The 25,464-nt window shown below is 40.0% G+C and overlaps 2 protein-coding genes and 1 long non-coding RNA gene across 4 annotated transcripts; 2 read left to right on the forward strand and 1 right to left on the reverse strand.

The window, feature by feature from the left end:
- Nucleotides 1-874: 874 nt before the first annotated feature.
- LOC121886465 (bifunctional apoptosis regulator-like) lies at nt 875-9,998 on the forward strand. Of its 2 annotated transcripts, none has more exons than XM_042396461.1 (9): nt 875-1,063; nt 2,492-2,774; nt 4,045-4,143; nt 4,261-4,354; nt 6,593-6,765; nt 7,008-7,152; nt 7,337-7,516; nt 7,684-7,880; nt 8,597-9,998. In XM_042396461.1, the coding sequence occupies exons 2-9, from the start codon at nt 2,500-2,502 to the stop codon at nt 8,787-8,789; spliced, it is 1,356 nt and encodes a 451-aa protein (XP_042252395.1). In that variant the 5' UTR covers nt 875-1,063; nt 2,492-2,499; the 3' UTR covers nt 8,790-9,998. The 2 variants fall into 2 exon arrangements, with proteins under 2 accessions (XP_042252395.1, XP_042252385.1); XM_042396451.1 differs by having other exon boundaries at nt 876-1,106.
- On the reverse strand, nt 6,251-6,655 carry LOC121886474. Its single transcript, XR_006092747.1, has 2 exons — nt 6,565-6,655; nt 6,251-6,466 (listed from the first exon to the last, which is right to left on the reverse strand). It is a non-coding gene; the product is annotated as an uncharacterized LOC121886474 (long non-coding RNA).
- Nucleotides 9,999-12,237: 2,239 nt separating the features above from the next.
- txndc11 (thioredoxin domain containing 11) lies at nt 12,238-24,773 on the forward strand. Its single transcript, XM_042395705.1, has 13 exons — nt 12,238-12,804; nt 15,381-15,477; nt 16,060-16,179; nt 16,557-16,654; nt 17,453-17,582; nt 17,823-17,916; nt 18,408-18,520; nt 18,631-18,834; nt 18,937-19,666; nt 21,537-21,724; nt 22,670-22,782; nt 22,962-23,042; nt 23,294-24,773. Exons 1-13 carry the CDS (start codon nt 12,680-12,682, stop codon nt 23,808-23,810), a joined length of 2,610 nt encoding a protein of 869 aa, XP_042251639.1. The 5' UTR covers nt 12,238-12,679; the 3' UTR covers nt 23,811-24,773.
- The last annotated feature ends 691 nt before the right edge of the window (nt 24,774-25,464 follow it).

Here is a 25,464-nt window from a genome sequence, read left to right on the forward strand (position 1 = left end):
ACATGGCTGAAGATCAGACTCACACACACACACACACACACACACACACACACACACACACACACACACACAGTCAATCAAGTTTTGTGGACATTACATAGACTTACATTCATTTCCTGGAGACTTACCCTAACCGTAACCACTGACCTAAAAAATTATTTTTTTCCCAACTGGGTTTAGTTTAGTTAATTTATTTAACAGGGGCCATGCACAACACAACCGTCGGGCAGGGAAATTAAAAAAAACAATATAGTACAATACAAACGATTAAAAACAATACAATAACCAAATTTACAAACTGTACATCATATATAAAACAACATCATACAAAAATACATTACATACTCTGTATGTTGGAAAACAGTTGGTTCCATACCAGTTGTATTGTATTTATTGGGACCATGTACAGTGTTAAACATGAATGTTAACATTTGATGTACTGCACCAGAGTTAGCTTAAAGCTAATTTTCATCTGCAGTCCCTTCAGCAGGTCACAATTAAAACACATAACAGCACAATAACAAACAGTACAAAGCAAAAAAAAAAACACACAGGACACATAATACAAAATGCAAAGGTACACATAATAGTACATCACATACACTCACATACAAAGGTTTAGATCATTGAACACATGACTGGTTCACTGGGGACACGACTTTTGTCCCAAATCGGACAAAACGTCCCCAAATAACTGGTCCTAAGTCTGAAATTTGTCCCCAAAAGTAACCTATGACAGACCAAACACACACATTTTGGATAGAGGTGTGTGTGTGTGTGTGTGTGTGTGTGTCTGTGTGTCTGTGTGTGTGTGTGTGTGTATCCACCAATGAGAAGCGTTATCAGCTACCCGCGTGACACGCTGACGTGCACGTGGGTGTGTTCGTGGGGTTTTCCACGGCAGCGCGCAGCCATGGCGACGGCAACTCGAGCAGAAATATGTCTGCGCTCCACGGACGGGTTTGTTTAGGGTTACCTGACCGTAAGCAGACGTAAGTTAGTTAACCAGATGGTGATGTCACCCTCCTGCTGCTCACCTGTCAGAGGACATTCCTGAGACGAGGTAAACCTGGGTTAGTTTACTGAATGACGCTGATTTAGCAAAGGTAAGTTAACTCGGTGTTGTGTTAGCTGTTAGCGATCGTTTGATGACTAACTAGCATATTATCATTCTTAAAGCTAACCACAGTACATTTAGACTTCTGTAATATTAGTTAACTGTTGTTTCTGCTTCGTAAAACAGCAGGAAATGTCTCTGCTGAGCTAGCTAGTAGCTAACGACTAGCTAACCATTTACAGATAAAAAGTACAGCTAACGTTCAGACCAGGATGTGATTAATTCACATCACCCGCTATCCGAAATATTTCACATCAGCCAGTAAACTAACGGTGGTTCTTGGTTTATCTTTGGGTCGTTGTATGGTGCTGATAAGTCTACCGTTTGTTGTTTACAGTTTGTGCAGTATCTACTTAATTAACGTTATCATGACCTACTTGCTTGTTTACTTTTGGTTTCTATTATTTACTGTGTGTCGTGATAAAGAAATGGTAACGTCACACTCTTGAAACTTCAGCAGTGGCAAAATCAAAAAAAAGTGTTTGATGGTTTGTATGCAACTCTTCTCCCTGTGGCATACACTGAATCTCAGTGGTATCTCACTGTTACTGGCTTATGGTACTTAAAAAAAGATATATCACTTCCACTGACAGATGCTACTTTCCATTGTTATATACAGACTTTTATTGACATATGCCACCGTTATATGTACCATTTTCATGTGCTATATGCAAGTTTGACAGCAGCAACTAGTCAAAGGGGTATACCTGAAGAAATCACACCACAGCTATATGCCAGTAGACAGTGGCATCTGCCAGTGGAACATGAGTGACATACCAGTAAGTGCCATAATAATGGCAGCAGTATACCAAAAATCAAAAGTGACATACCAGAATCAGCGTACAACATGCCACAAAAGTAAGAGAAGCATTATAGCAGGTTATTAGCTACTGTTTGATCTTGGCTTCACTCTTGAAACTTTGTGAAGTTGTCGACCAACTAAAGTTGCATTGTTTTTGTGGAGTAAAGCAGTGCAGACTTATTAAATAGATCTGCCGTTAAATGTAGTTTAACCAAGCAGCCTCAATGTAACTTAAAATAATGCAGACGTGATGTTCATTTTGATGGATTTACACAATTTAAGCAAGTTTTAAGAGTCTACTATTATATTGTTTTGTTGTAAATAAATGAATGACAGCCAATGGATGTCAAGAAAAATGCTTAAAAAATCGTAAACACAATGGCAGGGTTTGCTAGATGGTCAGTTGGGATGTTAAGTGCATGTAAATATGCTACAACATTTAAAATAACTGGTATGGACAGTTTTCTCTGAGAAGCCTTTAGAGACCTTATGCATATTTTACTTAATCTTTAAACTTATATGATTTTCTCCATTCAGTCCTCCCTTGTAAGCTTGTGTCTTGTCTTTTCCAGACTCGGATATGCTGCACCAGATGGAAGGGGATTCATCAGATGACAGTCTGGAGGTGTTAATGGATGAACCCTCTCACTCGAAGCCTTCCACCAATAACATCTCAGAACATGAATTCTCGTGCCACTGCTGCTACGACATCCTGGTGAACCCCACCACTTTGACCTGCGGCCATAACTTCTGCCGCCACTGTCTGGCTCTGTGGTGGGAGTCTTCTCACAAGAATGAGTGCCCCGAGTGCCGGGAGAAGTGGGAAGGCTTTCCTAAAATCAACATACTGCTGAGGTATGCTTTTCACAGCTAGACCATATCAGTGGTTGAATGTTTGGTTTCCAACCACAGTATTCACTTTGTTGCTCTCACGTAGAGAGCAAGAACTGCAGGGGGAAAAAAGTGTATGTGTGTGACAGGTGTGGTTCAAATGCAACTCCAGTTGAGACTCTGTGTTTACTGACAAAACTGTGTTATTGTATGAGCCCCTTCTCAACCAGAGTTGAGGCTCTTTTACACTGTGAGATGTGAGGCTGTCCCAGACGAAGGTTGACAGTTGTGACAGAAAAGTGGTGAGGTCTTTGATCGTCCCAAACAGTGTGGTCCTAAATCACACTTGCAGTCACGTTCACCAACGGCAGATTTAGAGCTTTGGCGACCACGGACAGGCCGTGTCACAATTCACACAGTGTCAGAAATTTAAGACTAAAATCTCCCAATGTGACTGTAGCCATGACCCATGTCTACAAAACACCCAGAATCAGAATATGACATGAAGTGACACAGAATACACTGGATGCAAGCAAGTGTAGTGTTGCTTACACAAACATATTTATCTCAAACTCTTGCATTTGCATTTCATGTAGTTCCCTCTTTTCTTTGGCCGTGACCGACTTCACAATCGTCTCTTCTCCATTTCAGAGTTTTTGATGCAAGGAAGTGTCAAATAATGGCCGAAGTACATGTCTCTATCACTAAAAGTAACAGAGCCATGTACTCCTGTCCCACAGGTTGTTGTGATCAAGGGTAGAAATTACCATATGTATGTAATTATTTGACAGGGACAATGCTGGTTGATCAACAGGAAAAGAAAAGAACTGTGCCAGATATTAAAAAGGCAGAAGACGGCCTGCTTGCGTCTAACCGCCTACCAGAACCTAAGTCAGTTAAGCAGAAACTTGAGTTTCCTCATGTTTATTTCCTTTTTAACTGTAGGCAATAAGACACTAGAACTGAATGGAAGAAGAAAGCAGGAAGTGATGCTTTGTGGGGGTGGTTTACAAAGACTATGTGCACATAAGGCTAAAACCTAAATCAATATGAAATGTCTTTGTACTTGTCTTTATACTGACATCAAGTTATTAACAACATAAAGCACACAGTGTTTTGGTATGAAAAGGAAAGACTTGATGATGGTGTTTGATTAAACTGTTTCACCCTCAAACTGGCTGAAGATTCTCATATGCAAGCAGGTCAAATTAAATTTCAAATTCAAACCTTCTCTACGTCCACATTCTCTTTCATCTTCTTATCCCACACGTTAACTTAAAGCTCTTCTTTCCAGAGATGCAACCGACAAACTGTTTGGTGAGGTTGTGCAGCGGAGGAGAGCGGAGATCCAGGATAACCCCAAAATCTCCCGGAGTTTACTGGCATTCCAGAGGTAATATAATCTGTGATACGAGCTGTTTTGGTCATTGACTATATGAACCTTCCTGATGTCTGCTCTGTGCTCACTAGAGGGAAGTGCTTTTATTAAATATACACGTTTTTTTTTTAGGTATGGTGACAATTTGGGTAGATCCAAGACAAACCAGCACAAAGGAGCAGGCTTCTTCTTCTCTGGAGTCCTCACTGCGCTCTCGTGCGTGGCTGTAAGTACACGATGGCAGTAAAAACACCTGAACTTTTCCACGTTATCTTCTGTAGTAAAATGACCTCAAATGGTAGGTGGCCTCCAAACTGATCCCACGATAGCGAGCGAACTTCCCCATCTTACTATCAGGTGCGATTACCAGGCGTCAGTGTTACCGTGAGCAGGTTTTAAGGTTTACCAAGTCAGAAGATTCATCAGATTCTCCAACTGGTCTTTTAATAGTTGGATTGATTTATTGTATGTATCTTCAAGGCACACAGTAACCTGCTGGATAACACGATAAAGTATTAACAGTCAAGTTGGGGACAACTTGACTGCATTTTTTTTTGCTTAGCTGAACAAAAACTGAACTAGGGCTGCAACTAACTATTATTTACATTATCAGTTAATCTGCTAACAGTCCAAAACCAAAAGATCCAAGACCCAAAGTATCTTCATAGAGCTGCTCCACGTAGAAATGACGACTGCAAATGTTTTCTTGTAATGATGTTTTACAGAGAATGACATGATGGTCATTTTCTTTTCTTTTTGAAAAATAGAAATCATATATTTTCCTGTTGCAGTCCATTGTAAGTCGTTGCGGATAAAAGTGCTGTAAAAACTTGCAGCACATTAACTTTTGAGCGCATAATGAGTCGTTTGATCAGTTCGCATTATTGGATTGGTTAATAAGATTAATTAGAAGCAGTACACAGTCCAGGGTTTAAGCTTATTCTGATGCTTATTTTCAGTATTGAATTGGTGCATTCTTAGTTTGCAGTAGTGCAGATTAATGAATAATTTGGTTGTGCAGTACATGATGTCCCTTTTTAAAGATAATTTCAGGTTTTTTTTTTCTTGTTTCCACCCTTTCACCCCTAGAAGCTACCAAATATGCCTTTGGAGGAAATAAGAGTAAATCTGACACCTTATAAGAAGGTTAGATAATGTTGCACTCACACTGTTGTGTATTTCAGTGAAAGGGATTTTAGCAACAGATATTTCAAACAGCAGTAATATCTAATGTTTCAAAGCTGTTACAGTAGGGAATGAAGAGGTCAGCTGTTATATCATGTACACAGACCATGTTTATTTTGTCCATGTGGCACTTGGGAGCAACGTCACTGTGTGTCTTGCCACGCGGCAGTATATTTGAGTGTGTGTTGCATGCAAATAGATTACAGCATGGTCCTGATTTTGACCCCAGTTCATGGATGAGTGAATCAGGTCATTTTAGGAAAACTGAAAAGGGACCCGGACCTGTTTTTGTGGGTTATATCGTTAAATGCGTCCATTTGTTTCGGACTTTGTGTTTTCTTTCACTCAAAAAAAAACATAACCTGCAGAGAGGCTCGTAGTTTTATGATTTAGGAGCTGATTATTTATGAATTATCAAAATCTTTCATGATGGCAAAGATTGGCAAACAATCCCCAGGATGAAAACTGGAGGTGATTTCATCTCAAGAGAGACGTTCCCTCTCCAGTCAGTGGCCTCCTTTTCTCCAGACTCAAGTTTACATGTCTCTCTTTTAGCCTTTGATTTTCAAAACTCAAAAGATATTTAGGTTCATTTTTTCTTTTCAAACATTGTACTTGAATAAGAAACTCAGAAACGGCACATGGCTGTCATGGCCTAGAGGTTAAGGTGCCGACTATGATCCACAACGTCTTATAAAATTAATTTTTTTAACAGTGTAGTTTCTCTTTTTTGTTACATAGATAACACAAAAACATGGGGCTTCACTACACTGAAGTTAATGAAGAGGTCACATTGTGTGATTATTTTGTATCTGCTAACATACAGTAACTATGGTGGAAACAGGGTGATTGAAAACCTGTAGAAACACACTTGACAATGACTAACATAGTGGCTGTGCACATGTTTAACAAGAAATGCTCAGAACAGTGCAAATGAGAAGGAGTGATATATTGTTTATAAGATGTGATAAGGATACAATTCAAGTTTTTGTCAAGTCAAACCAACATTTAAGAGCAAACTTCTGTTTTCAGTTCTACTTTTATCAGTCAGGTGTGCTGCTGCAGGTTGAATTAAAACAGATACAGTGACCTCAAGTGGTGATGGTTGATTTCTGCAAGACACCTGGAAAACCTGGGAGATTGTCCTCAGTCTCTATGAGCGAAGCGTTTAGTTAAAATCCTGCTTTTCTCTGCATCTAAATATGTAAAACATCCTGAAGTACAAGCAGGGTAAACAAGGATTCACTGTACCTGTACTGTACCGTGTGTGTGTTTCCAGGTGATGGTGCTGGTGTATCACTGGAGCAGCGGCGTGGTGGAGCAGCATGACTTGTTGATCAGTAAACCTGTATCTCGCTGGACGCCGGAAGAAGTCGTTTCCTGGTTGGAACATTTGGGGCCGTGGGCTCAGCTCTACAGGGAACCCTTCCTGCAGGAGAAAGTCAATGGAAGGTAGAAAAAAATGACACTCATTTTGATTTAAGTACAATTTTATGTTTGTTTGTTTTTTTTCCATGCAGACATATTTCACCCTACACAATAAAACTGAGTCAAGTCATGTTCCACCTGTTGCACTGTATCCTCTATTTAGGTTTAGACCTGCACAGACCAGTTTAACTTTAAGGAGAAAAACCCAGAAGTCTATGTTGTGGCTCATTTTTTTGTGCCATGTGGTGTTGATTTCTTTGCTTTAGGCTTCTGTTGATGCTGGGAGATGAAGAGTTGTCGAAGCCTCCTTACAGCATCGAAAATCAGGCTCACAGACGAGCTGTTGTGGCTGAACTGGAGAGAGTTAAAGTCCTAGGAGTCAAACCTCCGCAGAACCTCTGGGAATACAAGGTAAGTACTCTGATTATACCATGAAATGCTTTAGTTTGCACCAAATATTTAGGTGTTGTACCACAGTGCTTTCATTGACAAACATACTGCATAATTGAGATTTGAAAGTCTCCAATCAGTGAGTTTGTCATGTTTCTTACACAATCAAATGACTCCCTTCTAACTTTTTCTCACTCTCTGGCAGGCGGCTAACGCGGGGAAGTCTCTGTTCTTGCTGTATGCACTGAAGCGCTCCCCTCGTCTCACACTCTTCTATTTGTATTTATTCGACTACTCGGAAACCTTCCTGCCCTTCCTGCACACCTGCTGTCCGGCCATCACACACATTGATCAGTCGGTGGAGAGCAGCTTCCTCAACACACAGGTGACACTTTTCAAAACAGAACAAACTGTCATGTTAAATCTTGCTGTATAAAAACTAACTTTTACTCATATGTTGTTTTAATGGTTTAAAAGTACCTTTTTTAAAATGTTTTATTCCATAACTGTCTACCTTTCGTCTTCTATGCTGTTCCTGTGTTTATTAATTAGTTGGAGCCCAGCTGGCGACAGTGGGGAGAGTTTCTTGTCAAGTACCTCCTGCTTCCGTACCAGCTGATCGCAGAGTTTGCTTGGGACTGGCTGGGCGTCCACTACTGGACGTCTCGCTTCATTATTGTTAATGCCATGCTTCTGTCTGTGCTGGAAGGCTGCGCCCTGTGGAGGCTCTGGACCAGAGCCAGGATCAGGTACACATAGTGACATAAACAAACACACAGTCTCCTATAGGCCTTCATCGTCATGGTAACTAAACAACCCCATAACCTAGAGCTTCCCATAACCTGAACTTTTAAGAATATGTAAGGATGTGGTGCGAGATTCTGCCTAAAGTTTCCACTTTGTTTTACAAACCGAAAAGTTTTGTACAATGACCTTTAAACATGAGCATAATTAAATGAATAGAAGCTCCCCTCACAGGAGGAAGTGGACAGAACGTAGCAGAGAGTGAAGAAGAGAAGCACCAGACCAGCTCCTTCAAGGAAAAATTAAATATAGAGATGTAATGTTTGGTCGCGACTTAGCAGAAAAAATAGGTCACCAATGGAAACATTACGTGATTTTACAAATACCTACATAACGCAGAAATTACTGGGAAATGTAGTTGAACTAGTAGCATACTCCAACACTGAGCAAACAAACTCCAGTTTACATAAACAAATACATAACGAGGCAGCAACACACACAGAATATTTCCTGTAAATGGAAACACACTTCCTTGCAACGCTTATATAAACATGTTTCATTAATTGTTGTCTTTGCTGTATTACAAATGAGCTGTTTCATTCCATTTGGGCTCCTGACTGTTGTTTTAAGACAGACTTGAAAAATGATGAACCCGTCCTTTAAGACACCGTAGTGGAACTTCTTCACTAAAACACTAACTCGTGTCTTCCGCTCTCCTCAGGGCACTGCCGCGCAAGATGTGGAACCACTTGTGGAAGATGTTATCTCAGGGCTTTGCCTTCGCCCTCCTGTGGCCTTTTGTCCCTCAGTTCGTGTGCAACTGCCTCTTCTACTGGGCTCTCTATTTCAGCCCCATCATTAACATAGACCTGGTGGTGCAGCAGCTAATGCACCCAGAAACGCAGGCACTGTGACAGACTGCATGCAAGTCAGTGCCCAAGCAATGCCGTACAGTTAGCAGCAAATAAAATAGCCAGAAATCTAGTCGCTGAAGAATAGAAGTGTTTACTTTCAGCAGTGAACTCACGTGAGACTGGCTTATTTGCTGTAGGAAAGGAAGCTTTCTCGCTTCCTGGTTGTCTCTCTGCTGGATGGTTGCCATGTGGAACAGGAGAGAGGCTCTGAACTATTGTCAGTAGAAACAAAAACCAACGAGATGAGAGACGGTAAAAAATATCTGCGTCGCTATTGACGATGAGAGATTACTGCAGCAATCTCTCTCTCTCTCTGCGTGCATAGTGCATTCACAAACCACATTGCCTAATGATCCACAGGGCAGTTATGCAAATGATCATCATATTGCAAACACTGGTGGTAGCGAAGACTGGCCTCATGAGTTCCCTAGAAGCTGATGGCTCTGTAGCACAGAGATGGATGTAGTCTTGAGGAAGTTGAGCTTCTTTTTTTTTTTTTAATGTGTATACAGATCAAATGGCTTCATAGCACGTAATCCACAATCAATTAAACTAAGTATCAGTTTGAATGAAGCAGTATTATAATTGTATATGAATCTTTATTCTGCATTAAAGTCTGTGAATTCTTCGGGGTTCTCTGGCTGAGACCGAGATCTCAGTGCTACAGAGCTGTCTAAAAAATTCACTCTTCAAGGTTTGGAAACATGATTGCGAAACGTGTCAAATGTTGAGGTTTATAGTTCCGCGGCCTCGGGCTTCACAGATGATTCAAGAGAAAACAGGAACAGTGTTGGAGAACAGATGTTCAACACTGAAGTTTTGTTGCAGGAGTTCCAGTGGTTCCTTTTCAAGAGATGTGGCACTTAGATTTTTTTTAAAATCTTATGTTCTTACTTTTTTTTTTGGTTATTTTAAGAAGAAAATGTTCAAAGCAGATTTTATTCGCTCAAACTGCTGACAAATATTACATTGCACATTTTTTTTATTCAAAAATATTTTGTTTGCAGTATATTGGATATTATACTAGATTAATATACTCATGGGATACTACGTGTATCTATTTGATGGGTGGTAGAGCTTAATCAAAGATGTTTTATTTTTACATTGTTCATTTGCACTTCAAAGTTCTACACTGTGATTTTGTTCTTTAAATTGATTTATCTTTTTGATTTTCTCTAATGACAGAAAAAAATAAAGATTTTTAAATAATATTGTGCAGATTTGTTTTTGTCTTAATGTACGTATTTGTGGCCTATTTGAAATGTAATGAAGGAAACAATGTAAAGCACCAAACATCAAAGTCTATAATAGAAATGTTCCTCATCGAACAAGAGCCTGTCATCTCAAATACTCACACTGAAGTCTCCTCGTCACAGTTTGTTGCTTCTCGTCCTCTCAGTACACCTGAAGAACACTCACCATCCAACAGAAGTGCAAATCAAAAGTAAACTTTAAAGCTGGAATAAAATCAGGCTTCACAAGACAAGTTATCCATGTTATTTTGTACAATAGTTAAAACACTCTACATCAAATTAATCTATAAGTGCACATGACTCCTCTGTGTTTATGCTTCTGGGTTCAATGTGTAGTATCAGTATTATTTTTCAGATGTATGTACAATATAAATCTGTAAACTAAGACTTGGATCTATTGGACTTTTGCTGTTGTTGCTTCTCAACTCTGCAGCTGGAACAGACTTATTCAAAATCTCACGTCAAATCAGTCTACAGCTTAAGACCCATTAGTTTTCTTTGGCTTTATCTTGATTTATAACTTATTTTGTGTGTTACACATTTAATGTTGTTAGAAGAGCTGATTTCTCAAAGCCTGATACAGGTCGGGGTCACCAAACAGTTGTGTGTCCACTAGACAAGTGATTCCCGACCTCTTCGGCTTGGGAACCGCTTGAGAACCATGGTCCACTTGCAACTCGTGATATATATATATATAGAAGAAGTGATCACTACAGGGAAGCAAAGATTTGAAAAAAAAAAAAAAAGTGTGAAGGTTATTCTATGCCAACTCCAGGTTGTTAACCACCGACCAAGACCATTAACATACGCAAAGACAAATTGATATTGATAAATAAACAGTGGTGGAAAGTACATTTTTATTAGGTCGTTGTACTTGAGTATTTTCCATTTTATGCTACTTTGTACTTTTTACTCCACTGCTTTTATTTGACAGCTGTAGTTACTTTTCAGATTAAAAATTACATTAAATAATATATGATAAGCTCATAAAATACAAAAGAAACTGTTGGAGATGAAACCAGTAGTTCCCAAACTGTTTGGTTTGTAACCCAAGTTTAGTTGTGTCTCCTTGTCATGTTACAGATGTTTGAGTTGTTCAGCAGTTCCACTAAATAAATAATTGTTTTAGGCCCAAAAGGTAAAACTCTAATATTTCACAAAAAAAAAACAACAAAGTTTAGAGTTTGTAAAATCTGTAAAATGAATCAAATTTTGTGCAGCAGAACATTGTTTTTCCTTTTTTGTACTCGGCTGGTTTAACATGTGTCACAGCAGCCGACTCAATATTTGGTCAATATTTTGTACATTTCATTCTCTTCCACTAAAATTTTAACTTTTAATAGCTCTTTTCACTTAAAATATATTTTATGCATTTTTTATTGTAAATTTCTTTTTTTATATTATTTACAATTATCTAAAGATCCCCTCCAGACATGTATTAGGACATACAAAAATACTCTGCTGGGAACAATAATGAGTGTCTTATATGGTTTTTCCACACAAAAAAGTAGAATTACCTTGTTAAAATCCTTAAAATAGTATCTCCTTCTTCTCCCTCATTAAAAATCCCATTAACTATGAATATGAGATTATATTTCATTTCAGAAGTTTAACTGCTGGACACATAATGTCTCCTACTGGACTGTACTGGACAAGCAGCAAATTAGATCCTTTAAACTAGTTGTGATGTCACAAATAATGTTTGTAGGCCCATCTCAGATTTTCAATGAGGGCAAAAAAACTTTCTACTTTCAGCAGATTAATGTTAAAACAGCTTTTTGTGTCAAACTCTGCACATACATCATTCTGCACAGTGAAGCTCAATCATTCAATTGTAGGAACAAGAACAAAAACACATTTTTAACTTTTAATAATTTGTGTATATTTTGACTTAATTCTTGAGGTAAATCTAGCTGATACTGTACTTTTACATAAGTAGGATCTTAAATGCAGTACTTTTACTTGTAATGGAATAATTTTAATGCTACTTTTACTTCAGTAACGGATCTGAGTACTTCTCCCACTACTGTAAATAAACAATTATAATTATAACGAATGAAGTGTATAAATAAGTTGTGAAATACAAAAGTAAACGTTCATTTTTATTGTCGAGAGAACAACAGTCGCCCTCTAGCGTTCAACTGTCTCCATGGCAGCAACGGTTCTCAATGTAGGGACTGTCTCAAAAAAGCTCATACAACTCAATAGGCATAACTATCTCTATACACTAATTAAGGACAAATTATGACTTCACAATTATTCCGACCAGCGTGTGAACCTAGAAGTCTTTAATCTACTTCTATTTTAACTAATAATCCTGTTTTTACCAATATTTTCACGACAGCGTCACAATATGGCGCGCCTTTCAAACCGCCGGCAACACTTTTACGCATGCTCCCTGGCGTCGTAGTTGCGGAAGTGAAAAGTCTACGTGGGGAAGAAAGGTTGGTCTGACCGTGTTTGAAAACCTTACACACCAACAGCACCGATGTCCAATCCAGGTTAGCTCTGTCTCCCGTCGAACCAGCCTGCCTGTCCCCCCTTCACACACTCACACACACATAAACACACCCTCCCCGTCAGGCAAATGGACGCGTTGGGCGTATAAATGGGACGGAGAGCCGACGACAGCCTGTAATGCTGCGCCGGGTGCGGCAGTCTCTCCGGCAGGTGCTGTATCTGATGGCCCGGAGACCGGCTCTCCTCTGCGGGGCTATCGTGCTCAGCGTCCTGCTCATACTGGCCGTCAAGTTCACATGCAGGTAAACAGCAGCAGCTACTGTAACATATTCAAACACACACAGTCTGAGTTTGTTTGTGTTTAACCGGGCCTGTATGTCACTCACTGAACACAGTGGTTACTTTACTGAAACAGGAAGGTTGTAGCAGTAAATTAGCTGCTCCTAATAAATAATAATCTACTTATAACCAATCAGGGTCTTCATTGTGTTGTGCGGCTGACCTGACGTGTGCTGTAGGGACAAGAGGATTAACTAATGCTTTAAAGCTTTTAAACAGACAGTGTACTATCAGTGGCCATGCACTCTTTACATTTGGGACTTTTAGCAAAGGTTTTGGTCATTATTTAGCCTCAATATTTAATGCTTTTGTCAGATAATGTTAAGTTATTGTTACAGAGAAGTCAATGTTCACTGGATTTACATTGTTTGGTTGCACAGCACAACCTTCAGTTTAGAAGATTTAAAGTCCACTTGCACTCAAAAATATGTTTTTCTTTTTTGTTCCTACAATTGAATGTTTGAGCTCGGCTGTGCAGAATTTGGTCCTGTATACAATAATAATTCTTTAATTTGTATAGTGTACATATGTATGTCATCTATAAACTTGAAGCCTCCAGTATACAAACATTGAGAATTGACTTTACAGTGAAGTAGGAGACATATTATGTCCAGCATTTAAACTTCTCAGATTCAATATGTTTGCATATTCATAGATTCGGGATTTTCTTTAACGAGGGAGAATGAGATGTAATTTTAAGGATTTTAACAAGACAATTAAACTTTTTTGTGTGTGTAAAAACAACATTATATTGATGATTAGAGTGAGTGATTGATTACAGTGCATTTGTCCACTCGATTATACATACAGGAGGGGGGCAAAATATTAGGAACACAATGTAACGTGCTCCAGTACGCCACCAGCATCCACTATGACCTCAATAATAAACATAAAGTGGAATTATCACCTTTCTGACAATGTCAACAAAAACTGAAAATGTATAAGCTTCATAAAAGTAGAATTTATGGCCGAGCTGTTGTACTGGACTGCGTTAGATTGCACAGGTGTTTCTAATAAAGCGCTTGGCCAGTGTATTTTTAAATGACCCTGAAGATATCAGTGTCAGTGTAACTACCACAGCTGTGTGGTAACATAAGAACACACATTCAGCCTCCCAGTGAACCCAGCTGTGGACACACACACACACACACACACACACACACACAAACACAGCCAGTGAGAATGAAACTTGAAACAAATACAGACAAATTAGCTCCTCACATCCTGCTTGTCATCCTGTTCACTGGTAGTTTTGCTCCAGCTGTGACAACCTTATCTTTGGGACTGTTGATCGAGACATTTGAGGACATAACCTTGATCTTTTAAGAAACAGTGATGGACATTTTTCACCATTTTCTCACCTTTTAACAACCAAATGACCAATTGATTAATTGATAATGAAAATAACCATTAGTTGAAGCCGTAGATATGCTTTTTATTTTGGGATGTAGGGAGGTACAGATACAACTTTTTCTCTCCTGAAGTAGATTATGATCTGTAGACTTCACTGTGTGGAACAAGTTGGAAAAATATTTATGTAAGATAACGTGAAGTCAGGGATTGTTGTGGCTTTAAAAACTGAGTCCTGCCTTTACTGATCGGAAACACTGACTTTTCTAATGATCTGTATTTAGTGTGAGTCGGTTACATCTTGGCTGATACCCACTCTGCTTAATAAGGTCAGTATATATCAGCACTGACATTGATCCAGCGTATTGGATTTGTGCATGTGTAATGTCTATGTCCATGATGTAGTACAGTTCTTGGAAAATCAATTGAGAAACTGTTAATGTATTAAAATAACCAGACCAGTTAAAGTACTTGACGAATCAAGGTGCACTTCCTTACATATAAACAGTGAAGCAACAACTAACAATACTGTCATTATGGGATGGCTGTAGCTCAGTAGGTAAAGCAGGTCGTCCGCTAATCGGAAGAGCGGCGGTTCCATTCCTGGCTCCTCCAGTCTGCGTGACAAAGTGTCCTTTGGCAAGATACTGAACCCCAAATTGCTCCTCGTGTGCGCGAGTGAATGTGCACTAGATTAGATCCTGATGAGCAGGTTGGCACCTTGCACGGCAGCGTCTGCCATCAGCGTATGAATGTGTGTGTGTGGGTGAATGTTGGCATATATTGTAAAGTGCTTTGAGTGATCGGAAGACTAGAAAGGCGCATTTACCATTAATGAATCTGCTGATTTATTTTCCTGATTAATTGCTTGGTCTGCCCATCACAGTTTTCTACAGCCCAAGGTGATGTTATCAAATGTCTTCTTCAAACAGTCTAAAACCCAAAGATATTCAGTTTAATCCAATGTCAAGACAAAGAAAAACAGCAAATTCTCTTATTTAAGAAGCTGGAACCATGAAATGTTTGGTATTTTCACTTGAAAACTGAATTTTCTGTCGATCAACTTGTCATTGTAGCTCTAATAAACAATACAGTATTGTGAAGTCACTGGTGGTAGACAAATAAATATCGTCTCAGGAGGTATACTGTCATATCTCCTCATGTCATTATGATTCTTGTCTTTCCGTAGCCGTGCTAAGAATGTGGTGGCAGCAGCTCGGCCTCCGCTGCGGTTCTTCTCTGCCGAGGCCCCGGTAGTCGACCTCTACTTGGGTCAGCTGGATCAGGTAAGTTTCAAATATAGATGAGCACCTGACACAAACATTTTATCACAAATCCGGTGTTAAAGGACGGTGTTGTTTTAACAGACAGGCTTGAAAAAATTGTGAACTTACGCTGGAATTATTATTAAGAAGAGAAGCACGTGCTAAATGCAGTCTCAGTTTTTACCAGACCCCTCAGATAGATTAACAATATCTTCTATTTATGATGAAGTGTCCAACCTGCAGACTCCCTTATTAGATGTTTTAAAATCTGCTTGTGAAATTGATCTGGGGTTGGATATAACAATGAGAAGAGGCAACAGCTTCAATTTGTACTTGGCTCTAGTTCAAGGTGCTCCATCGACTGAATTTCTCAGAAGTTAAACTTGCTAAAACGTGTCCTAAAGTAGATGTCATCTTTGACCAGTGCAGATTGCTCAAATGTTTTCGTACTTTCCTAAATTATCAGCTTTCTGGAGCTTTATGTGTCTGGTATTAACATTAAGTGTGTGTAGTGTTAAAGTCAAGACCACACGTCAAACACAAACTGAATCTAGGACGACGATTAAGAGTTCAACATGTCAGTCACATTCATTTCCTCTCCAGGTGGAGCGTCTCAGGAGCATGGCCGAGGTGTCTCTCATTTTCTTCTACGCACCCTGGTGTGCTCACTCCATGGCCGCCCGGCAGGAAGTGCAGCTGGTAGCGAAGAAGCTGGCCAAACAGGTACAGATCACCTGACGTCACAACAACAAGCACTCAGAACAACAATAACCTCAGCTGTACAGTTAGAAGAAGTACTTTGTCGTCATAGAAACATTCTTGTTGACTTAAAGAGACAAATTAAACATCTTACATCTGAATATGGCTTATAGGACTTACTTACTTAACTTCTCAATTTATGTGGAGTTAAGAATTATAAATCATAGACCCGCTTTATATATATATACTGGATGTCTCTGACTGCTTGGATCTAGTTTTTCAGGCACTGAGGACGAGGCCTGATTTTAGACTCAAAAATGAAAACACACCATAACCGGTTTGAGATCTGGAAAAAGTTTTGTTTGTTCAACACTGTCCCTCTGTCTCTTTCACAAACACAGGTGCAGTTTGTGGCAGTTAACTGCTGGTGGAGTCAGGGGAAATGCAGGAAGCATAACCGCTTCTACCAGTACCCGATCGTCCATCTGTTCTACAGGAGGTGAGACAGAGAAGACTGTCTTTGACTGTGTTTGATAATGATGTTTGATGCTCATCCTTTAATTATGACGTGTGTGTAACAGAAGCACTTCACTGAAAAATACACCAAAACTGCTTTTATCTAACGAACCCTTCTGGCTACTGAAAATGTTTGTGCTTTGTGGCTTCAAATTATTGTAAGACAATTCATTCACTTTCTTTTAAATGAACTGAAATGCATCATTAGCTTCTGTATTACATTTATTACACTGGCGAAACAAAAACAAGTTCTCAGTCATTTATAGAGCTGCAACTATTTGCTGATTAGTCGATCGACAGAAGATTAACTTGCAACTATTTTGACGATCAAATAATCGTTTATGTAATTTTTAAAGCAAAAATGCTGAATATTCCTTAGTTCAAGTCTCTCAAATGTTAGAATTTGTGGATTTTATTGGTCTTACAAAACTTTGGACTGTTGATCGGACAAAATAAGAAATTTGAAGACGTCACCTTAGACTCCAGGATGTTGTGATGGGTGTTTTTCACCATTTTCTGATGTTTTATTGACTAAATGAAATGAAAATAACTATTAGTTGCAGCCCCAGTAATTTCAGAAGACTGTTTAGTGGAAACAGCTACATCGACTTTATAATAGTTGCTGGCTTAAACTTGATCACCTGATTTATTGCATTTTCAGTCATCAGTGTGTCGTATATCTTAGAGAAAACTGTGATTATGTCGGTTTTCTGTAGTTTCCTTTGGTATTTATAGATTTATGATCCATTATATTGTTTGTCTCTGTGTCTCTGTGCTGCAGGTTCGGGCCTATAGAGTACAGAGGTCCATTTGTGGCTCCGTATGTGGAAAGTTTTATCCTCAGAGTCATCACACCGCTGACTTACCTCCCATCAAGAGCCACGCTCGAGGAGTTCCTCTCCTATCACGAGGTACAGTAGGTTTGAGCTTCAGGTCAATCTGAAGGAGATCCGGCAGAGAATCAGCTACAGCGAGTTTAATCCTGATCGACTACAGCTGTGTGAGCTGCTCCTGTTTGAGCTCACTCCTGCACTTTAAACCGTTACAGTTATGTAATTTGCTAATTTTAGCTGTGCTCAAGGTGTCAACTTTGAATGAAACTGTATTACCTTATGATGTATTCTGATTGGCTGTGTCTTCTGTGTTTCTAGCCTCGAGTGGTGGGTTTCTTCCAGTTTAACTCTTCTCCTCAGCCGCCAGGATATATCACATTTCTGTCCTCTGCCCTGCAGGCTCTAAAAAGGGGTAAGAAGTCATCATGCAGCTTTGAGGCCACATCTTTTGGTTCTGTACAAGTTTTTGTAATTATTTTTTATTAACTTTTCCAATAAGTACAAAACATAATGAAACACAAGACCACATATTACAGTAAATCAGTGAGAAATAAGTAACAGAACAAAACAAAATAAATCTGAGCAAATATAATTAGCTACAAATACAGTAAGGAAAATGATAAACTGTGGAAACAAAAATAATGGGGCACCATATATCAATAAATGACATAAATGAGGTAACACATTTTCCTTAAAAAACAAATTGTAGGAGGAGTATTTACTTCCTGTTAGATTTCTTCCTTTATATAAATCAAAAGATTTGACTAAACTTCATAAAACATCACTTGGTAATTATTCTGTACAGGTTTTTGATCATTTCAAGTTTGTAAGATTAGATTATAATAATAGAAAGGACAGAAAGTTTCCAGTCTTCAGCTCTGAGTCTCTGTTGTGCTGCTGCAGACTTCCGTGGCGTGGTGCGTTTCGGGGTGGTGACCAACAGACAGGTGGCAGAGGCCATCTCACTTAAAGAAGATGGAACCGTTTACCTCCACAGAAGATTTAACTCCTCTTTGGTAAGATGTCATCAGGCCACGATAGACGATACATTAAAAAATTGTAGTAAATATAATAAAATACTGAATAAATGTTGAATGTATGCTGTCTGTTTGTTTTCTTCTCTCAGATTTTCCCTCGAAGGGAGCGTAACTTCACATCAGAGGCCATCTGTAGCTGGGTGTTTGAACACCGCGAGACCGTCCTCCAGTGGCTGCAGCCCCCAGAAACAAAGTCTCGCCTCCTGGAACAGGAGCTGACGAAAGGACCCGCACTGCTGCTGTTCCTGCCGCACAATCCGCTCGCACACAAGCCCAACCCCGTACTGCAGGAGGTGAGCAGTGACGCGGGGAAATAAAAAAAAAAAATCACAGAGGATGAACGAAAATGTGTATTTATCCACTCTTTATTTCTTTTTGTTTCTTGTGTTTTTCAGGTTGCAGACATCGCTCTACGTTATCATTCCTGTGACGATAAATACCACTCCAGCCTGGACGAAAGCTTCACCTCCCACTCGCCGTGCTGCCAGTCGGTCGTTCTCCCAGAGTCCCGTACGAGCGTGTGCGAGGTGTGCCTCAGCTTGTCACCGCGGGGCTCGACCGGCTCCTCAACACGCTGCTCGTTCCCCTCCGCCGCTCAGGGAGGAGACGCGCTGCAGTCTTATCTTAGACACTGCTGCCTACACCACCTACCTGCCGCCATGTCCGTAAAAACCGCAACCTCAGTGGGCTGTAGCAACTTTCTTAACAGCTACAGCCCGTTCATTCAGTACAGTGCCTGCTGCAGAAAAGTAGAACCTCAACTCAACAACGAATCGTCTTCACAAGCCAAAGAGGGGCCGGACATTCAAAGAGTTCCCCTTCCTCCTCCTCCTCCTTCCTCCATCCCTCCATCGTCTGCCCCTCGGCAGGAGGGAGACGGCATTACGGGGCTCCGGTGTCAGACCAATAGGACGCTCAGGTTCTACGTGCTTGATGTTGCTCTGAACTGGCCTCTGGCGGTGAGGCTCGGGGCATCGGGCAACAGAAGCACTCCTCGTCACCAGGAGACCGGCGCGCACGCTGATGGGAGCGGTGACGGCTCGTTCGCAACTATTGTGAACCTGAAGGACGAGGTTCATTATGTTCTCCACCGCAGCCCAGCAACCACACTGACAGAGTCTCTGGGTAAGACCAGGACAGTTTTATTTAGTTTACATGGTTTGATAATGTTTGTAACTCTTATTCCTCTTTGAGTTGATCATATTCGGCAAATTTCTCCACTTAACACAATTTGTGATGTGCAGAAGTAAAGACAAAGGCTGTTGCATCTACCCTAAAATATCAAATCGATAATTAATCAATTAAAACATGTCTCTGTCAGCATTTTTATTATGCAGATGAGCTTACACTTTTCATTAAAGACGCCATGATACATTTACATTATGTCACACACGTTATGTCTGTGATAATTAAATTGAAGGTCATGGAGTCGTCATTTAGTCACCATGTCTGTGTAGATTCACTGATTCTTTGCACAAGGTTTGAAGCAACGTCATGACCAATGAAAGAAACACAGAGTAAGTTTTGCATATTATGCACATCAGCAGGTCAGCTGACATGGCTTTATTTCAGTCTTTTGCATACGTACACAGATGTTTCCAGGGAAGACTCACTGCTAAGAAATGTGCAATGAGTAGGACAAAGGGAGGTTTGGCCTTTAAAGGTCTCTGCGGTGACTTTTTCATAGTAAATATGTTAACTTTTAATAATGTGGTTTGCTCCTACAGGATGTATAGTGATGATCCATGATGTCCTACAATTATTGTACAATTGCTAGAAATCACAGTGTCGCACAGGACATGAAGCATTTTATGTTTTTAATGCACAGAAAAGATGAAAAAAGTCTTGTAACCATTCTGCATGTGCATCTTAATCCACTGGTCTGTAAACAGAAGGCAGCATTCCTTTGTTTACTGCATAATGTCGTCCAAAAGCCAACAGATTTTCTGTTCAGGGAGCCACTGTTGTTCCAAGTCTTCACATAGAGATTTAAAAAGGTCAAAATTTTGAATTTAAATAACTTTGCCTCCATGTGGCTCATTTAGACTGGGGCTGCAACTAACGATTATTGTCATTAGTGATCCATTTTGTCTATAAAACGTCAGAAAATAGAGAAAAATGCCTGTTATAATTTCTCAAAGCAACATCTTCAAATATTCTGTGTCGTTGGATCAATAGTCCAAAATCCAAAGATGTTCAATTTACTATCATGTACGACACAGAAAATTCTCAAATTCTCACATTCAAGAAGTTGCAACCACTGAATATTTGTCATTTTGCTTAAAAAAATGAGTAAAACTGTAATTCGATTATCAAAATAGTTGCTTGTTAATTTTCTGTCAGTTGACTAATTGTTGCAGCTCTAATTTAGACATTTATGAGGAGGTTCTTATGGGTTTTAATCCTGAGTTTAAAACCTTTAATTCTGCTGTTGCTTCCTTCTGTTTAAATCCCTTGATGTTTGTTTTCAAAGGTGAAAAGTCCTAATAACATTAACTATGTCTCTGTTCTTTTCAAACGTCCCAGTCAGCTGACATGAGCAGTACTAGGACCCTCAAAATGAAGAAGATCAATTCATTTTAGCCATCATTAGATTTAGATTTACATCATCAAAAGTTCTCTGTTACTTATTGAGGAGCTTTTGTGTACAGTGATCGATGTTTTCATTAATGTGTTTCTAGGCTTTTTGTTTTTCCCAGCACCTGTAAGCATGCTAAAATTTGTCTTTACCAATATAATTAATAATTAAAGGTAATCTATATGATTATATTTTATGTTACCACCAAACTTATGTGTATTTACACAACATTCCCCGATCACCGTTAAAGATCTTACCTCCTGATTTGGTCTTTATCATCAAGAAACAGAATATTTGGATGCTCACCTAAACAGCAATGTCATAACTGTTCATCACTTCTTCACTTCAGAACATTTTAATATGAGTCTGGCAGGAATTTTCTATTCTCACTGCATGTCTGTGTGTATCCTGTTAAAGAGGCCTTCATCAGGAACTTCAGCGCTCCGTACAGCCTCTTGCAGAGACACTTGGTGGGAGAGGAGGACAAGAAAGGAGGCGGAGGGGAAGCCAGACGTCCAGACCAACACCAGCCGTCACCTCCGCGCCCCCTCATCACAGAACTGACCACTTCCTCCTTCCTGCCGTCCGTCATGGACATTCAAAGGGTGAGACATTACTCCTTTCCTCACCGTGTCCACTCTGCGTCTGTCTGTGCATTCGTGTGAGTGGTTTTGACTTTTTAGAAGCCGCCTCTAAGCAGTTAGTGAGAAGAGAGAGTGGATTATAAAACTCTCTGGAAGTGATTCAGCCCCGGTGTTAACTATTAATACCACACAGCACATGGAGAATAAAAGAACTGAGCTTGTGTCTTGCCACAATGATTCATGCTTATAGTCTAAATAAGTAGGGACGCTAAAATAAAATAAAAATGGAAAATATCACTTTGTCCCTAAATGCATTCCTTGTACAGTACAGTCTACTTAAAAACTGACACACTGACCCAAATATAAGACGTCTTTACTGCAGAAACAAACTGGGATCATCTGAATCATCTGTTAAACAGCCAATAATTACTGCTATCACAGATGATGAGGAGCTCAAACAGACAGTCTGAAAAATGCTCACTGCCGGAGAAAATCATTTTCACCGCTTCCAAGAGCCTGACGAGAGAGAGAGTGAGTGTGTGACTGATGAACAAGATACACGAAAGTAGGTTTTACGTTCTACTTTAATAGAAGTATTTCACTTTAAAGGATGAGGACTCTTCTCCGCTGATTAATAGCATCTCAACAGGACGAGTGTAAAAGTGTCTCTTCAAAGAGTCTTTTCCAAAAACGTGTGTTGTCTTATATTCGGGCCAATACACATGCTCATTGATTTGGGGATGTTTTGCATTTACAGGTTAACACCAGATGATATAACACACCAGCCAGGAAAGAAATGACTCTGTTATTATCCATGATGACCAGTGTTTCCCTCCTCAGGTGACCTTCCACCTTAAAACACAGTAGCCTCCACAGCTGTGAGAGTCTCACTGTTGGGTCTAAAGATGAATTTGTGGTCATTTCATTGAAATATAAATGAGTGTGTGTGTGTGTATTCTCCTCTAGGATGTGCTGCTGTTCTACTACACTCAGTGGTGCGGCTTCTGCTCAGTTCTCAACCACATCATCATCCAGTTGGCCAGATTACTACAGGGAAACAGCACCATCACTGTGGCGAGGTATGTCTGCATCTTTATGTTTGACTGTTAATGAAGGTATTGTGGCAGTACTGTGTGTTTAATATGAGTTTTTAGTTGAATTATAGTTTTAATTTCAGTCTAAAATAAACAAACAGTTCAACATTAATTCTCTGGTCCAACTTTTAATTTAAAAAAAATCTACATTTTCCTCTTTGTAGGGTGAATGTTGCACGTAATGACCTTCCATGGGAGTTCATGGTGGATCATGTCCCCACTATTCTTCTCTTCCCCAGATACAGGTGAGAATAATGATGGGTAAACACATGCAAACATGCACATTTGGATATCTGAGTTTGCATTTTCTATTTATACCCAGACATGGATGGCAGTGACGAGAGTACATTTATTATATAGTACTCAGTAGTTACTGTAACATCAACACTGTACAAATAAAGAAAATATAAAAATACAAATATTTCACTAAAATATTATCAGTTACTTTCAGCAGATTTGTTTTCACTCTTGCATTCACTGTTTCTGCTTCTTTAAGAAAACACCTCAGCGTGAAGTTTCCAGACGACCTGCCCATCACGTTACCCAACCTCCTACACTTCATCCTGCAGCACTGTGGTTCTCCGCACTACACCGACAAACCAGTGACATCCTCAGACCAGGCAGACGGACCAGGAGCCAGCAACGTCCTGCGTGCAGAGTTTCTGGTTCTCCAGCGAGAGGTTCAGACGCTCCATCACGCCCGCGAGCGCCTTTCCCAACAGCTGGCGCAGCTGTGGCGCGAGAACCGCCGACTGACATTTTACGCTCACAGCTTAGGGGCCCAGAACACAGAGCTGCAGCGAGAAAGGCACAGCTTAGAGGAACAGCACCGGGAGAAAAGCCGTCAGCTCGGGGAGGCAGTGAGACGGCTGCAGGAGCTGGCGGACACCTCCGAAAGCCTGCTGAACGAAAACACGCTGCTCAGGATCCTGCTGAAGGCGCTGAAAGACAGGACGGAGGCGGAGGTGGAGAGAAAAGAGGCAGAACAGAAAAGAAGCCACATGGCCTCCTGAACATCAGTAAGCAGGGAATCCTGAGAGTGACGCAGGAGAAGAGAAAAGAGCGAGGAAAGAGCGGAGGCTGGAGGACCAGGAAACAAAAGGGAGGACTGACAAGGAAGAGGAAAAAAAGCTGCGATTAGACCTGAGATGTGGAGAAACAGGAGGGAATTTTGAGGAAGCTGAAGCGAGGAGGACATGGAAAACCCACAGGGCAACATGACCCACTACATTTTGTCGTAGCAAAGAGAAAATGTGGACGAAACAGCAGGTATGACGAAAAAACTGCTGTTAAGTCAGGACAGAAGTGAGGAAACAAAAGAAAAAAAGGTGGATAAGTAGAGAGTGAAACAGCAGTGTTTCTCTGAGATAAGGAACGCTTTGATGATAGTGGGCTTATCCACACATAGGAACAACACTAGTATGGGAAATCAGTGCCAAATGCGCGATTGAAAATACTCTGTTCTGATGCTGAGCTTGCAAAAATGTAATTTCTGTTTAACGGTGAAGGAGAATCCTGAAACTTAGGACACCGACCCTGCAGCCAAATTCTCTCCCATCCCTGACGTATTTTACTAACCTGCTGCCCTACAAGCTGTGAGTCAGTAACGATGTCTTCTCTGCGGTTTTACATCGATGCACAGTAGAAGGCGGGTGTGTTAATAAAGGTCGGGTGATGTAGAATTTGGCTGCAGGAAGCGAGGGCTACTAATGAAGCTGAGACTTGTTGAATACTGAAGACGTGCTCGCTGATCTGTAGGGGAGCCTTCGAGCACTTGAAATAATCAGCAAGAATTTTCTTTTTTTTTTTGAAGGGGATATAGTTGTTTTGTTAAACTGATCTATTTTTACAGGAATCCTTGAATCACTAAAATATTATTTCTATGTAACTATTCAGGTATTAAGAATGAGATGCTGCAATTGTTTACATGTGAAATATTGCACCGGTTTTTACTGATTAAAGATCTTTCATCTTAAGTGTGCTCCCGTGTTTTATGGTTGATGTCCATTAGTTCAACTGTTCAAACGCTCACATCACTTAAATAACTCATCCAGATTTCTTGCGTTGTCTCTTGAAGACCCTTTCTTCAGATAAACTTCCTTTTCTCCTTCTCAGGTATCACATTTATAGACTAGTCTCATGTAAAGCATGTCTGGTCCTTTACCAGGTGGAAATTTACAACATATATTAATAATGTAATGATTAATGATTGTTTTCATTATCAGTTTATCTGTCTACTTTTTCTTGATTAATCATTTGTCAATGAAATATTGAAAAAAATTGCATTTTCTGCAACTTCTTAGCGGCCACAGAAATGTCTGCAGTTTGCTTGTTTTGTCTGAATAACAGTCCAAAACCTTGAGATGTTCAATTCACTGTCATATAAGAAAAACAGCAAATCGTCACATATGAGAAGCTGGAATCAGAATATGGCGGGCACTTTTGCCCGAAGATGAAAAATGACTGAAACGGTTATCAAAATAGTTGCCTATTGAATTTCTGTCAATCGACTAATCGATCAATCGTTGCAGCTCTAATATGTTGCCTCCCTACGGCCCACATTGGTAAGTCTTTACAGTTGAAGCTCACTCTCAAGTTTCCGTCTAATCGTGTCTTCTGACCATCATGCTTAGACTGAATGTTTTTCTCCTTTAAGACACTTGTTAA

Source organism: Thunnus maccoyii, chromosome 2 (genome assembly GCF_910596095.1).
Source record: "Thunnus maccoyii chromosome 2, fThuMac1.1, whole genome shotgun sequence".
In the NCBI taxonomy this organism is placed as follows: domain Eukaryota; kingdom Metazoa; phylum Chordata; class Actinopteri; order Scombriformes; family Scombridae; genus Thunnus; species Thunnus maccoyii.

What these genes read in the sequence shown, in the direction of transcription:
- txndc11 (XM_042395705.1), top strand. Translation starts at nt 12,680, where the DNA reads ATGCTGCGCCGGGTGCGGCAGTCTCTCCGGCAGGTGCTGTATCTGATG. An exon ending in CGAAGAAGCTGGCCAAACAG is followed by an intron (nt 16,180 to 16,556) that starts GTACAGATCACC and finishes TCACAAACACAG; the next exon opens with GTGCAGTTTGTGGCAGTTAA. An exon ending in GTCCATCTGTTCTACAGGAG is followed by an intron (nt 16,655 to 17,452) that starts GTGAGACAGAGA and finishes TCTGTGCTGCAG; the next exon opens with GTTCGGGCCTATAGAGTACA.
- LOC121886465 (XM_042396461.1), top strand. Translation starts at nt 2,500, where the DNA reads ATGCTGCACCAGATGGAAGGGGATTCATCAGATGACAGTCTGGAGGTG. An exon ending in AGTTTACTGGCATTCCAGAG is followed by an intron (nt 4,144 to 4,260) that starts GTAATATAATCT and finishes TTTTTTTTTTAG; the next exon opens with GTATGGTGACAATTTGGGTA. An exon ending in CTGCGCTCTCGTGCGTGGCT is followed by an intron (nt 4,355 to 6,592) that starts GTAAGTACACGA and finishes GTGTGTTTCCAG; the next exon opens with GTGATGGTGCTGGTGTATCA.